This window comes from Grampus griseus (genome assembly GCF_964374135.1).
Source record: "Grampus griseus genome assembly, chromosome: 15".
NCBI lineage: Eukaryota > Metazoa > Chordata > Mammalia > Artiodactyla > Delphinidae > Grampus > Grampus griseus.
Genome location: NC_139009.1, coordinates 10,889,710 through 10,906,544, shown reverse-complemented (window position 1 = coordinate 10,906,544; position 16,835 = coordinate 10,889,710). Strand labels below are relative to the sequence as shown.

The 16,835-nt window shown below is 36.0% G+C and overlaps 1 protein-coding gene across 2 annotated transcripts in view; it reads left to right on the top strand.

The window, feature by feature from the left end:
• The window catches only part of NBAS (NBAS subunit of NRZ tethering complex), a 341,832-nt gene that overhangs the window by 145,938 nt on the left and 179,059 nt on the right, over positions 1 to 16,835 (top strand). For both annotated transcript variants that reach the window (XM_082672572.1, XM_082672571.1), the window contains 3 exons: positions 4,937 to 5,070; positions 10,919 to 10,981; positions 12,852 to 12,974. In XM_082672572.1, the coding sequence (XP_082528698.1) occupies positions 4,937 to 5,070; positions 10,919 to 10,981; positions 12,852 to 12,974 (320 nt within the window). The remainder of the gene's footprint in view (positions 1 to 4,936; positions 5,071 to 10,918; positions 10,982 to 12,851; positions 12,975 to 16,835) is intronic.

Below are 16,835 nucleotides of genomic sequence, written 5' to 3'. Positions count from 1 at the left end.
TGGTGTTGCTGGGCTCTTCCTTTCCAATCCACCCTCTCCTTTTCTATCGATGTTATCTTTCCACAGCACAAATTTGATCATGTCATGGTCTACAGAAAATCTCTGGTGGCCTCCCATTGCCTGCAGGGTAAATGTTGGCGTGGAAGGTTCTTTGCGGTCTGCTTCTAGTCTACCTCTTCAGCCTCATTTCCCTTCATGAATGCACTGGTTTACCCACACTAACTTTTCACCTCTTGACCCTATCAGGTTCTTTCATGCCTTTTTGTGTTCTGTGAGGCTATTTCCTTTGCTTGTGATAATCAGACCCCTTTCCTTCATTTAACAAATACCTGCCTACCCTTCAGGATCCTGCTGTCCAAGACTCCCTCTGCTGTGAAATCTCTGGGGACTTATCTGTGCTAGGGTGGGCCTTGTAGCTGCCTCTAGAATAATGCATCTCTCACTGTGCTGTCATTGCTTGTTCAAGTTTGTCTCTGCCTCTCTTTGTTTCCTGGGTCTGTCCGCTCTGTCTCTGGTGTCTGTACTGCCAGGGACTAGCGCGGTGCCTTGTAGCGAGCAAGTGCTCAGTGCGCTTGGGCAGGGCAAATGAAGGAGTGAATGATTGACTCTGGGTTCATTATGATGCTTTAGATCACTTGGTTACATTTATTTGCTGTGCTAGGATTGTCCTTGGAGCATTGTTTTTATTTTATTTTCCTTGACTGTTCGCGAAAAGAATTTACCTTGGATCTGCCATGAATCATGCACAAGGTATTTTTAGTGCTCTAAAGGGAGCCGTGATTTCTGTATCCAGCAGCTTAGGTTAAGGTGTGCTGCATTAACAAATGACCTTGCAATCTTAGTGGTTGACAACAGCAAACGTTTATTTCTCACAAGTGTCGTGTAGGCTGTGGTTGGGTTGGGCTTCTGCTGTGTTCCATGTCCTGTTCATTCCAGGACTCAGGCTGAAAGAACAGTCCCCTTTTCTAACTTGTGGCACAGGAAAAAGAACAAAGAACCACACAGTGGCTCTTAAAGCTTAGCTCCCAGTGCCTCAGATTACTCCCTCTCACATTTCACAGGCTGAGGGCTCTGTGGCCGCACCTGGTGTTAATGGGGCAGGGAAGAACAATCCTCTACTAGAAAGAGGGGAGCGAATAATGGGAACAATAAGACAAATACAAATTTGTCTTTTCAACTATCTCATGTGTTTCAAACTCTTCCTCTCTCTTTTATAACATCCTGATTTTAAGCACTCATTTCTGATTTTAAGCCGTTGCTCTTTGCTTGAATCCCTCTTTGGGAAGTGAAACTTGTGAAGTAACTTGGGCAAGTCTGGATAGAGATGACTTGGGAATAAAATATTCTACCTTCTCGTATCGTTTTCTGTCTTTTATACTGTTTTTTTTTAATGCATTTGTGCATCAGAACTATATGGATTAAACAGAAAACAATTTTCTAGGCCCAACCCAGGTATAATAGATTAGAATTTGGGGGAATATGGAATATGCCACTCTTGTTTTTGCTGTTCCCACCATTCTCCTACAGTGAAGGTCACTTTAACCTGATCGGGTATTGAGCTGTTTCAGGTTTCAAAAAGACTGTCCTATTTCCAATTCTCCCGTATTCCTAGGGTGTGGTCCTTTGGGGGTCCAAATTAGAAGTATTGAATACTTACTAGGCCCTTCTGCTTGTAGATACCAGACTGTATTCCAGTAATGGGGACAAATGGGGAAGTCTCCTTAACACTGTAAACTCTCAGCTGCAATTTCCTGTTGGCCTACTTTGGGCCCACACTCCTTAGGAAATTGAAAAGTGCCTCCAGGACTGTGCTGTTCAGTATGGTAGCCAGTAGCCATGTGTGGTTATATAAACTAAAATATAAAATTGAAAACTGTTACCCAGTCTCACTAGTTTTCTGTGCTATTCCCAGTATTTGACAATTACAAACAGTGCTACAACGAGTAAGCTGTTTATATTTATTTTGTATTATTGGCATATCTTCAGGGTATATTACTGCAAGGGGATTCCGGGCTCTAAAGGCAGGGTTGTGTTGGCATTACCACATTTCTCTCCAGACGGGTTGTTCCAATTTACATTTCCACCAGCAATGTATGAGCATGGCTGTTTCTCCACAACTTTGCAGACACAATTTCTTGTCTTATTTAAAAGATTTTGCCACCGTGATGGGTGAAAAGTTACCTTTCGGTGTTGTTTTAATTCGTACGTCTCTAAACATGAGTGAATTTGAGCATTTTCCCATATGCTTGAGGGGCATTGTCGTCTTTGTGAACTGTCCCTTCCTGCCTTTTCCCCATTTTTGTGAACTCTCCATTCCTGTCTTTTCCCCATTTTTCACTTTGATTTTTGTTTCTTTGTGCCTTAACTTTTAGAAATTCATATATATTAGTGTAATTAGTCCTTTTTCTGTGGTTTCTATTGTGAATATTTCACCCAGTGGGTAGGTTGTCTTTTGACTTTGTTTATGGTGTATTATGTCATGCAGAATTTTTTACAGTTTATTTTTTGTGTAATCAAATTGAGCAATTTTTTTTTTAATTGCTTCTGTATTTTGAAACATGGTGGAAAACCTTTTCCCATTATAGGGTTAAAGAAGAAATCACTCATGTTTTCTTCTAGTACTTGTATGGCTTTATTTTTATGTTTAGACCCCTAATGTATTTGGAGTGTGTTCTTTTGCAGGGTGTGAGATACGGATCTATTTTATGTTTTCCCTTATGCTACCTAGTTGTTGCAGCACCATTTATTAAAAAAGTTTATCTGTACCTGAGTGATTTGAGATGCCACCTTTGTCATATACAAAATTTCCATTTGTTTTGAGTCTAATTCTAGAGTTTCTCTATTGTTTTATTGGTCTGGTTGTCCATATACTAAGTACCACACTGTTTTAAATTATAGAGATTTTATAGTCTGGTATGGGTAGTATTCCTCTGTAGTGTTTTCTTCCCCCAGTTTTTCAAAAGTTATTCTTGTATATATATTTTTTCTATCTGAACTTTAGTATAATGTCCAGTCACCCTATTCAAGAATAGGGGACATCATTGTATTCATATCTTTCTTACTGTCTTTCGGGGGTGTTTAAAACTTTTCCTTATATAGGTTTTGCACATTTCTTGTTAAATCTATTCCTAACCACTTAATTTTCTGCTTACATTACAAATTGGGTTTTATTTACCCTCATTTTCTCTAACTTTATTGTTCGTGTATATGAAAGTTATTGATTTTTGTATGATAATTTTCAGTGATCCTTTCACTGTTTCATTGAGTTCTTTTGTTGCTTGTTTCTCTGGGGTTTCCCAAGTATTCTAGCTTAACATCTGTTGTTCTTTTTCTAGTTGTCTACTAGTGCATAATTTTAAGACCCTTTGAAAGAAATTATGACTTTATTACATTTTACTTTGCTATGCAATATGGGAGATAATTAGCAGCCCATGGTGGGGAAGGTTTATTGATTTCTTGGAAAGTCCTAAATGGGCCCCCTTCTGTTAGCTTGAGGTGGGACAAATGATGGTTTAATAGTGACCACTGAGATATTAGTACAGGAATAATGAGAATAAACGGAAGTGTGTCTTACTATATGAAGTTGGACATCTGTAGAGAGTCTAATAGGACAATAGTGAAAAGTATCTTAATGTGAGCCTTATGATTCACGTACACAGTAGAGTGTATTAAGAAGGCTATGCTGAGTGGCATAGGAAGAGAACGGAAAGGTGCCATGGGAGTACAGAGAGGAAAAAGAATTCATGTAGAGAGTCGTATGAGGATTTATCCATTGGACCAGCAGTTAGCAAGTATAAGCAAGAGACTCTGGAAATCTGGGGAAGTCCAACTGAAGTCAGCCAAATGGACATAAAACTGGAGTATTCGGGAGATTTTAGAGACTAAGGAGGAAGACATTCCAGGTAGGAGTAGAATAAGACAAGGGGACGTAATCAAACTAACGATATGTTTAGATAAAGGCAAGTTATTTAACCTGAGTGGACTAAAACTTTGAGCAGAGAGGTAGTGATTCATAGGACTGGAAACGTGGGTGGGCACCAGGCCATGAAGGAGCCTGAGTGGAAGGCAAAAAGCTTGCTCTTTACCTTTCACGCTGAAGGTCTACTAAAGGGTTTTGAGCATGCCTGATCAAATAGGGACTCTAGAACATTTAAGTTTCAAGTGACACTTCAGCGTCTCAGGGAGGGAAAGACAGGAAGCAGGAAGATATCATAAGCATTCTACATGTATTAATTTATTTAATCCTCACAACAATGCTATTAAGAAGATGTTAATATTCCAGTTTTATAGATGAGAAAAACAAGGCACAAATCTGTAATTTTTATATCCCAGAAAATACTTTAAGAATGGGTCTCTGTGGTTTACAATGGGAAAGTGACCCCCAATAGCCATTTTTCTGCATCAGAAATATGGAGTGTATTTTGGGATATGAATATTACCGCATTGCAATGCGACTTCTTTCGAATAGAATGTCAGTACTGTTGTGTTAAATGACTACTACATAATGCACACTGAAAAATAGTAAGTTTGAACATCTCTGAATATTAGTTGAGGAATTTTATATATTTTTGTGATTGAAACACATAAAATTTGGTTTTAGGGTTAGAAATGTTGTTTTTAATGAATTGCCTTTTTAGTTCACTGTGTTTCTTCTATCTACTTTATCTTGAATGAGTCATGAATTGAAGAATTTGTTTTCAGCAGATGCATAGCTTATGGGTACAGATTTTCTTTTCTTGCTGATTCTGTAATTAAAATGCAATTTCATTTAGAATAATTAAAGACCCCAAAAGTCTGTAAGCTAAAGAAGAACCAAGATTTGTTTCTGTGGCTGATTAACTGTGCTATTTAATATTCTATTGACAGTGGTACTGGGATATGGCAAAATTGAATGTAAATCTATTGACATTTAGCACAACATGCTTTATTTCTCTAGTTGCAGCAAAAAATCATTCCTGATCAGGACCAACTGATGGCAGTAGCACTAGAATGCATCTATAACTGTGAACGAAATGACCAGCTCGCTCTTTGCTATGACTTATTAGAATGTCTGCCACAGAGAGGATATGGGTAAGAACCCACAGTGTGCCTTTGTTATGGTTGTGTCTTTTTACTCTAACAGTTAAAATGAAGATGTTCCTTCTCTGAATGTTCATTATAGAGAATTTTGGGAATATAAAGAAGAAAATGAGATCACGTGCAAACCTGTTGTCTCGAGATAGACACTTGTTTTTCTAACAGTGTATAGGACGTCACTATAATTTTGTTAACCTTGATAATTATCCATTAAAAAGCAAGCAAGAATATCACTACCACCACAACAAAAAGTACTCTCTTAAGTGGATAAACGGTGATATCTCTTTGTTTTAAATTGTGTTTCTAATTAAGCTTTTTCCTTATTTATGGGCTAGTTGTGTTTTTTCTATGAATTGTTTGTTCTTGGCCCTTGCCCAGAGTAAAACTTCTAAGTAATAATGCATGGATATACATACCTCATTTAGTGGTATGCAAATCAGATTATATTTTCTCTTTGCAAGTCACATAACAATCATTCCTTTAATCACTCTTTTAACACACAGTACATATTATAAATTTCATATCTGGAGAAGTTAATAACAGCACATGGAAAAGCATGAAAACTGAATGAAAAATCGGTGGGCCTGTTTCTAAGCCTTTGTGACTACAGCTGAGTTATGTAACTTCTATGGTCATCAGTTTCCTCATTTGCAAAATCAGTTGTTTAGACAAGAAGTCTTCCTCATGCTTTGGTTTTCTTCTTTTCCTTCCAAGGAAATTTTTATTTTTGTGTGTGAAATGAATGATAGAAGTCACTTGATTTTGCAACCCAATGTGAAATAATTGTTTCATGTAGTCATTAATAGAATTGAAATCAGGTGAAAAATTGACGGGGAAGGGATATTTGCATGGTACCAAAGTATTACCTTTAGCAAATATTTTTTTTTTGGGAATTGCAAAGGGGAAATTGACCTTTATAAAGTCTAAGTCTCACTGCCGTCACCTTTGATCAGGTTATCAAATATGGCATCACTTACAATCAGGCAGCCTAGCCATACGTGCCTCCTGGTGAGAAGCAGTATGAAGTAAAATTACTTACCCTGAATCTAATCAATCCTTTAAGCCAAACTTCTAGTTTACAGTCAATGTAGGGAATAAGAGAACAAGTTAAATAACACCATGAAGAAAAGAAACAGATAAATACAGACTGTGAGATATTCTACAGGTCATATTGTCTTTTCACTTTGAAAAGTCAGTGCCATGGAGAAAAACAAATTGGTGGGGATGAGGAGGTGCTATTCCAGAATCATGAAGTCCAAGGGAACATGATCCCCTTCTAATTTTTAACCATAAAGTAAATAATGTATGTACTAGTTAAAATCAGGGTACAGGAAGACTTGTAATCGGTAAAAAACTATTGGTTGCTCTCCTTCCCCATCCTTTGATACCTGTCTTCTAAAAGTAAGCACTCATTATAGATCATGCTTTTCTTCTTGACTTTGCCTGCCTCCTTTAAAATATTGTGCTAACGTTGTTATTTATTGGTTTTACAATTTTAGATGATTATTGACTTCCTTTCATTGAAGCCTACCCTTCCCCCATACCTACTTCTCTTAACCATTCTTTTCAGTGTAGTCAAAGTGGTATTTCTATCATTATGATTATGTATATACTGTTTACACAGAGCTGGGTATGATTATATTTCCTTTTTATGCAACTTTTTGCTTTTCGTGGATTGAATAATTTCCTTTTTTGTCGTTTTTTGTTTCCATTTACCTCCTTCACTCTTCTGACAGAAGTGTAAAATTCCTTTTCAAGGTCAAAAATACCTAGTAATCTCTCCTTTCTCTTTTCACTCTATGTCTCTCTCTCTCTCCCTCTTACTTTTGAAACATCTTTCTTAGAATTGTCTTTTCTCTTCCTTTGATAAGAATTGTTCGCTACTCTGCTGTACAGCATTCATCCTTGGACTTTTGTTTGCGTCTCTCTTGTGTTGCATATTGCATTTCTGGGATTATCTTTTCCTTTCTTTGCTTATTCCCTTATTTTGATGGAACATAATCTTGAATAGCTTCCTGTCAAATATTGCATGGAGGCATGTTTATTTTAAGACTATCATAATAAAATATCATAATTAAAATATCATAATTGCATTGTTACACTTGAGGGAAGGCTTGGCTGTGTATGGAATTGTAGGTTTCTGATCCTTTTCCTTGTGAGTTTCGAAGGCATCACTCTTGTCTTCTCCTTCCACTGTTGTTAAGAAGTCCAAGGCTATTATATGGCTTTTTCCTCCCCTTTTTGGAATACTTCAGTACCTTCCCTTCATTTCTAGTGTTCTGAAGTATCATAAGGATGTGTTTTATTCTGAGTCTGAATTTATCATTGTTCATTTAAATCGTGTATTTCAACCTGGAAACTCATGTCCTTCAAACTGTTGGGAAATTTTCTTACATTTTTTTCCTGTTAAGTTTCCTTGATAAGTTTATTTGCATGTCCTTTTTTCTCTTTTTTTGCACATTTTAAATTTATTTACTGCTCTTTTTGTTCTTTTTCCCATGTTTTGATCTTTTGTTAAGTGATCTGGGAGATTTCTATAGTTTTATCTTCTAATCCGTATTTTGAATTTAAAATTTATTTTGGCTTTCTTATTTAAATTCCAAGAACTTTTTCTCATTCACTTTCAAACAAAGTAATACCCTGCTCTTGTTTCACAGACGCATAAATTCACTGCTGCACCTTGCATTACCCTTGCCCCACCGTGATCTCTGATTTTTCATATTCTGTTTGTTTGCATCTCTGTTTTTACTGTGAGGACCTTTCCTCCATGTCTAGTGATTCTTGGCCATGAATTTATATCTAAGATACTAAAAGTTGATTGGATACCTTGTGACAAGCTGAAGGCTTTTCTTTATAGGAGTCCTTGGGAAATTGCCTTATATGTGAGCAGCTAGATTGTCAGTCTTGCTTCAGTTTTGATTTTGGGGGGGTAAGGTAATCTTAGATTCTGTGTATTATGTTACAGAAATGTTGGGTGGTTTGTGGTTTGTAGATCCTGATTATTCATCTCTTCTCATTAAGGATCTAAGTACTGACCCCCAAGAAGGAAAGCAGTTAACCTTGTTACTGGTAAAGCTAAATGGAGACTGTACTAGTAGTTAATACTTCCTTTCCTCAGTCCAGGTTTAGGGAGTCTTCATGTAGGAAGAGTTACAATCACAGCATCTATTTATTACCCATACCTGTACAGATATGACCGCAAGCTCCCTCCCATCCTTAGTGAAGAGCAGCAAGTGTACCTCTGGGAACCGTGGGCCTTCAGTAGGCAACAAAGGGCTAGTAACGTGGATTGTATTAACAACTTTTTAGCAAACTGTCATTACTCATCATTTAAAAACCTCAGCCCAGTGGATATCAGAGTGTCAGTAGTCAAGGTGCTCTTCCCAGAGGGTGACAAGAGATGCAGAATCCTCTTCTTAACAAGCATCTCAGAGAGCAGAAGTGGTGGGGAGTTTCTTCCTTAAAGGGTCTAGGTGGGTAATTTGATGGTCCCTCTGCCCACTTGATGCCCCTTGGTTGTCCTTGAATCATCTAGGTAAAATCATTGACTTCCAACTGACATGTGCAATTTTTAAAAATAAATGTATTAGACTTAGTTCTTCAGTTAGTTCTTCAGTGAGATCAAATAAGCATAAATATCAATTAGAGCTCATCTATTAACTTTTAAATAGTAATTTTCCTACCATGAGGAGAAAGTCATGATATTAATTGAATGATGATATTAAAAGAACATTTTTTATGTAGACATTATAATGAGAGGATGAGTATATTTGTTTTCAAAGAATGTGTAGGCTAAGAAATGCCTCTTGTGTATGTGTGAATGAAAGCTTTTTTTGGCTTCAGATTAATGGTTTCTGATCTAACAGGTTTTTTTTTTTTGGTAAACATAAAAAATAGCATGGTACTCTTTTGTTGTTCCATTTATTTTTTAATGATTGTATTTCATAATTATAATTTTCTAAATAATTTGCAATTATAAATTAGCCTAGTATTAAAATATAGGCCTTCAAAATACTTCGTCTGGTTCTCTTTCCTCCTCGCGCCAACTTCATCAATTCACGTTCTCCCAGTGATCAGTCGTTTATTTTTAGTGGTTAACTGGTTGGTATTTACCAAATGGTTAACTGTGTAGTTTTTCACTATTTAGGAAATTAAATTTTTATACATCTTACCTAGGCAGCACATTTCATCTGGCTGAAAAAAATCTTTAGTCATGTTTGTGAATGTCAGTTCACAGAGGAAGAACGCTGTATTCTGAAAATCAGTGACAAATGTTTATTGTAGAGTTACAAAATGATAATTTAAAAAATATTGTTTCTGAATGAGTATGTTAATTGAAGTTATCTCCGATAAATGATCTTTTTTTTTTTTTGAAGGACTTTAAGTGGAATATGCCCTAATTTATCACTCTAGTCCAAGGCCTGAAACTTGGTTTAAAAAGATAGTATAATCTTTGTAAATTGCATGAAATAATTGCCACATAGATTTAGACCAGGACAGATTGATCGTTTTAAAGACAGTGAGTGGACTTCCCTGGTGGCGCAGTGGTTGAGAATCTGCCTGCTAATGCAGGGGACATGGGTTCGAGCCCTGGTCTGGGATGATCCCACATGCCGCGGAGCAACTAGGCCTGTGAGCCACAACTACTGAGCCTGCGCGTCTGGAGCCTGTGCTCCGCAACAAGAGAGCCCGCGATAGTGACAGGCCTGCGCACCGCGATGAAGAGTGGCCCCCGCTTGCCACAACTAGAGAAAGCCCTCGCACAGAAACGAAGACCCAACACAGCAAAAATTAATTAATTAATAAACTCCTACCCCAAACATCTAAAAAAAAAATAATAATAATAAAAAAATAAAGATAGTGAGACTTTTGTGTTCAGTTAGGTCATTTTTAATTTTCCAAGTCCAGATAAAGATTTTTATTTAGCTTTCTTATTAAATCCTAAGAATTGCTGGAATTCAGTTGAATCATTGGTTGGAAAGCACCTGAGAGTGTCAGGTACAGTGGTTCTCCGTTGAGAGTCGTCCCTCCAAGGTTGGGACACAGAGTTGCAGAGGGTGGCAGAGGGCTTTTATAGCAGTTGCTTAACCTTTGTAGCAAATCCCTTGCACTTGTATGTGCGTTGTGCCGTGCTAAATCTACCCTATCAGCCATGTTTTTATTAGTTTATCATCTTTTTCACGGTAATGTTTCTCCTAGTCCCCCGTCTACTTTTTTCCCGAGAAAGGAAAAAGGAAAAGTGCTTGTTATCTCCACTCCCGGTAGGAATTATCTGTATGATGGCTGTGTACTTCTCTTTCGTTTTAAAATATTGCAGTGGAGGCAGAGTGAATGATGACATGGGAGAAGTCCCCTGAGTATATAGAATCCTAATGGAAAAGTCCTAGGGGAGTCACAGGTGGAATAGATAGGACTAGGAGAAAGCCAACGTGCAGGGCCATGGTTCCTAATCTGTTTCATTGGTTAAAAGAGGAGAAATAAATGATGGCTTTATCGTTTACCACTTCTTTAAAGAAAGACTACAACTGATATATAATTCTTTTTTGCTTTTAGCAGAACTGAACTAAAAGTTCTTAGGAAAATAATTGCCCATATCTCACTAATCTGTAATAGAGAATATTGTTATATTCCAGTATTTTTTATCTTAATCTCTTTTGAGTCATGAAAGATGCTGAATGAGTATAGGAGATAAGACTGACCTTTTATTTGGACAGGGTGATACTGTCATATATTAAATACAAGGGAAACATCACTTTTTTTTTTAAACTTAAGTGAGTTTAGTATTTCAAGTAAAAAGTTACTACTAAAACCTAATTTAAATTCTTTTCTCTTAATCCTTTAGTCAGAAGACAGAGGTAACCACAGCTCTTCATGACATGGTAGACCAACTGGAACACATTCTCAGGTGAGAAAAATGACGATCTTTTGGTTCCATGCTGATTAAGGAGGTCTGTCCGAGAAATGTTACCTTAAATATGCCTAGTGATCATTTCCAGTTTCACCTAATATTTGTTTGACTCTCTTAGGAGTGAATTTTCTTAATAATGAATATAATGCTAGCTTATTTTAGCAGAATGCTACAGTAATGAGAACATGGACTTTGAAGACTAGTAGAACTGTGTTCACATCTAGGCGTTGTAACTTACTAGCCGTGTGATCTTTGAGCCTAGGGTTTTCTTAGCTCTCATATCTACCTCATGAGATGTGAAATTGATACTAGATAAAGCATTTAAAGTACCTCACACATAGTCGGTAAATAAGAAATATTAGTTCCTTCAGCAGTTATTACATCCATCAGCAAACAATGTTTATTATAACCCCTGACTTTCCTTTTTGGGGTATACTACATTTGATTGACTCTCTGGGTTATATTATATTAGTGACGCTAGCAGTATTCTTTACTGTGAAAATGAAGCATTAAACTGTCTCTTTTGGAGACTGAAAATTTCTAATTTGCTATTCAGGAAGTTTAATATTGTTTACTAGTGTTCATTTTTATATGTATATATAATGTGCTTGTGTGTAATTTTTAAATATTTGCATTAAAAATGAAATTTTAGGACTAGTAAACTTTGTTCTTCCAATATATAATTATAGAAATTATAGGTAATGACATCACTTGATAGTGGTAATATGTAAAGTATAAGAATTTGGGAATCTACTAATTTGATGTCCCTCTCTTCTCCCCAGCCTCCCTGAAAAATTGAGCATAGTTTGAACAAAGCTTAATGGGTTAAGTCAGTATAGATTCATTCCTTACAAATCTGCATGGTTTCCTTTTTCTCCCTAATGAACCTGAAAAGAGCTTTCTCAAGGAAATACAATATAATAAACATAATCATTTCATAAAAAATATTTCATAATATACGTCATTTATTTCACCGTACGTTCCTGGGTATAACCATGGGTTGTCTTGATAGTCAAATTATGCTCTCAATACCTCAAGGAAACAGTAACACCCTTTAGGTTTCTGGATGATACCCAGGTCTTTCACTGTTCACCTTAATTTACTAACCTTTTAAAGGAGAACTTTTTTTTTGCGGTTCCACCTCATGGCCATTAATAGTTGATAAATGTTTTAGTGTATATAATGTCAGGTGACGTGACCCATGGAACTTATCTTTATGAAGAGTTACTGAATTTTGTCCAACCTCTCTCTAAGCCCAGTAGTGGTTAATTCATAAATGTGAGACTTGGTGAGACAGAAAAGGTGTATATACAATGCTGATAATTACGGAATAGGATATCTCAAGAAGATCCATATGAGAACAGAAATCTTACTTGTTTGTTTATAGAATGGATTCTTGAGGGAGATGGAGCCTTATGGGGTTTCTGTGGTTTTCCAACCCTAAAATTCTTTGCTTATTGCTTTTCTAGCAGCCTTGCCTATAACAGAATACTCACTAAGGTTGTTAAGAGTTAAAGCTGGGTATTGCAGTTATAGATTTGGCTTATTTTGCTGACTTGATGCTTTTACAGTACAGGAAAATTATAAAAAAAAAGATTTTGAGGTAAGGATACGCCAGGCTTTTTAAAAAATGTTAACTTATCCCAAGCATATTGTAATAAAAGTCAGTAGGGGAAATAAGATTTGATATATAATTATTAGCTTTTTTTTGCCGAGAATTAATGTAATGTGTAAAATTTGGTCATTTTTTATGCTACTTTTTTTAAAAATACTTTTAACACCTAAGTGCTACTTACGTGTTTAAGATTCTTAGAGCTTTTTTGTTTGGTAGCAAGACTTATTTAAAAATTTTTCTTTTCACTTACAGTGTGTCAGAGATTTTGGAGAAACATGGACTTGAGAAACCAATTTCGTATGTTAAAAATACTCAGTCTAGCTCAGAAGAGGCACACAAGCTGATGGTTAGATTGACCAGGCACACCGGTCGTAAGTGAGTAATAAAATTAATTGATAATTGTGTGTGATTAAGAAAAATACTACTTTTTTTCTTTTTCTGACTTCATTGGGTTATAATTGACCAACAATAAATTGTACATATTTAAAGTATAGAATATGATAAGTTTTGATATATGTATATACCCATGAAGCCATCACCTCGTCAAAATAATGAATGTATCCATCACCCCTAAAAGCTTTCTCTTGCTCATTTATAATCCCCTCCCTCCTTCTGCTTCTCCTCATTACACCCCCATCCCCTCCCCAGGCTATCACTGATCTATTTGCTGTCTCTACATCGTCCTTTGCATTTCCTAGAATTTTATGTAAATGGAGTCATAACAGTATGCACTTCGTTGGTTTGTTTGTTTGGCTTCTTTCACTTAGCATAATTACTTTGTGATTCATCCATGTTGTATCATGGATCCGTAGTTTATTCCATTTTATTTGTTGACTAGTATTCCATTGATGGATTTATTGCACTTTGTTTATCTATTCACTTGTTGAGGGACATTTGGTTTATTTTGAGTCTTGGCTTTTACAAATATAGCTGCTATGAATATTCATGTACAAGCCTTTGTATGGACATGCGCTTTCATTGCTTTTGGATAAATCCATGAGAGTGGAATGGCAGGATCATATGGTAGGTGGATGGTTAACTTTTAAAAAAACTGCCTAACTGTCTTCCAAAGCATTTGTACCATTTTATTTTTTAATCAGTCTTTTAGGAGCGTTCCAGTTGCTCTACATGCTTGTCAGTACTTGCTGTGGTCAGTCTTTTAAAGTTTAGTGATTTTAATAGGTATGTTGTGGTATCTAATTTTGGTCTTAATTGCTTTCTCCAGTGAGTAATAACGTTGAGCATCTTTTTATGTGATTATTTGACATCAGTGGTATCTTCTTAGATCATTTTAAAAATTGGGTTCTTTACTGATTTTGAGAGTTTTCTTATACATTCAGGATACAAGTCCTTATTAGATATACGCTTTGCAAAGATTTTCCCCTATCTATGCCTTATCTTTTCATTCTCATACCTGTGTCTTTTGAAGGGCATACTTTATAAATTTTGATGAGGTCCAGCTTATCAATTTGTTCTTTGTTGATTGTGCTTTTGATGTCATGTTAAGAAACTTTAGGCACAAAGATTTCCTCCTGCCATTTTTAGTAAAATTTTTAGTTTTACATTTTACAATCAGTTTCATGGCCCATTTTGAAAGTTCATTTTTGTTTATTGTTCAAGGTGTAGATTTTTTTTTTTTAATATCTGAATATTGCAGCATCATTTGTTGAAAAGACTGTTCTGTCTGTACTGAATTGCATTTGCCTCTTTGTTGAATATCAGTTTTCCATATTACGGGGGCCTATTTTGGGGTCCTTTATTTTGATCCATTGATCTGTTTGTCTATCATTCCTCTAATAACCATCCTGTATTAATTATTATGGATTTATAGTAATTCTTAAAATTATTGTAGATTTACAGGAAGCCTTAAAATTCTCTCTTTATCTCTGTCTCTTTCAACAGTTTACTCTAGTTATTGATTTATGTGCCTTATGTTCCCTTCAAAATCATAAGCTTATCTAAGGCAAGTGCTACAGTCACCAAACATCTAATTTGGAACCTTACATATCATTGGCCCTCTCTCAGTAATTACTAAATGAATAATTTAGGAGGTGTTGACAATTTAAGTCTTAAACTTTCTTTACAGCTATAAAAGCTTTTAGGGGTCAATATTTCCCATCATGTTGGCTCTAGTCAAGAACCTACTCTTCAGTAAGAAAGCCTCACTGTTGCTGCTAGATTACCTGCTGTCCTTCCATTGAATCCCTCAAATACTTCTAAAGTCCTTGCAGTTAATTTCTGCTTATGGCATTCTACTTACTGTGAATATGTAAGAGAATACGGCCTCTTTTTTCAAGGTAGTCAACTTGAAATGAATCTTAATTATTTCATATATGCTACTATGGCTTGGCCTTTAGCACCTATCAAATTTTCTTATGCATATTCTAAATGGTGGCAGATTTCACTGACTGTCACAAATCAGGTTTTACTATCTTGAGTGCAATACTATTTCTCGCTGGAAAATACACCTCCATTCCAAAGCTGTAACTAATACATCATGTTTGTATTCAGGTATTTCCCTGTCAATTTGCACACCTCTTGTATAGTGCCTCCAGGTTCTTCTCTTGGTTCTTATTTACTGCATGTATTCTAAAAAGACCTTTGGAAATAATGTCTTATAATTTATTTTAATTAGAACCTGCACTTAAGGCTAGCCATGTGTGAGAAAACATTAATACCATCTGTCCCAGTGTTGCTGGCTTCTAGAAGAACAGCTGGGCTGCGAGAACTTGAATTCAGCTAGACAGTGCCCAGGTCTGATTTTATGAAGCTGGTGCAAGATGGACACTCACTTTTTCAAACATTTTGCTACTTTACTGCCTGCGAGCCAAATTTGAAAGAGTCTTTTAATTCTTTGAAGCCCACCCAAAGAGTTCACATACCAAGGTCTAACTAATGGAAACACTTCAGGGATTATCCTTGAAGACTTGCAAATATATCAGTTTGTTTTGTGTATTTGTATGCTGGAAAAAAAAATGTATTCTTTTAAGCTTTAATACATATCAGAGAGAAATAATTGTTCATTTTGTGTAGCAAATAGAAAATGCTATAAGCAAATGAAGCATATGGTTATTAAAAATTTTAGGTGAAAAAAATTCCTGAAGACTAGAATTTTTGTAGGAAAGATCCCAAATGCATAATTTTTCCATAGCAATACTATTAAACACGGTCTATTTGCCCTGTTTTTAATGCATAAGAAAGAAAATGATGCGTGGAAAAGGAACACCCAGTTGGTATTTGACAAACAGAAAACAAAACCAAACCTACCCTTTTCAAACAATGAGATTCATGATTATGTAGAACTTCAAGACTAGAAAATAAACATAAATGATGATTCCAAACTCACATATATTCAACAAAGATGAACTTTTGAGAGAGGTAGAGAGAATTACAGCACATTCTCCCTCCTACTAGACAATATTAGTGGTTGTGTATGTGACTACAGAAAAACAAACAGATGTGTTTGTGACTTCCAGATTTATTCATTCACACTTGTTGAATGCTACTTTGTACCAGAAAAATATGGGGAGTGTCTTTTCATACATTCTAGTTTAAGTTAATTATCATAATATACAAAAAAGGAAACTGAAGCTCAAAGAAATTTATTCAAATCCATACAGATAACTGAGCTTGTTTTTATACTCAGGAAAAATTTTGTTTCATTGTCTGTGTTTTTTCAAAATTAATCTCATCCCTTCCTTATCATTTTTTGAGATTCTCTTTAAGTGAGAAAGCTGAAATTCAAGAATGTTAAATATAGTCACGCAGCTAATATGTGACTCTCTGTGACATTGTTAACAACACCGTTTTCCCTGTTGCAGGAGAATCTGAACCACTGATTCTTTAAGTCTGTAAGTCTGGATACTACCATGAAATGGTATTTGATCAACTAGATAGTGTAGGCCTCACTACTTCATCTCTGACTGGTAAATTGCTCCTAGAGGAACTGTGTAAATGAACTAGAAAGCCTGGTAGGGGCTTGAAGCTTTGGCTTTCCCACGTGTGGTCACTGGCTTATCCTTGAGGGGAGCCTGAAAACTATGCCAATGGAATTGTTACAAAAGGTATCAGCTCGGTGCTTTGTGACCACCTAGAGGGGTGGGATAGGGAGGGTGGAAGGAGGGAGATGCAAGAGGGAAGAGATATGGGGATATATGTGTATGTATAGCTGATTCACTTTGTTACACAGCAGGATCTAACTCACCATTGTAAAGCAGTTATACTCCAATAAAGATG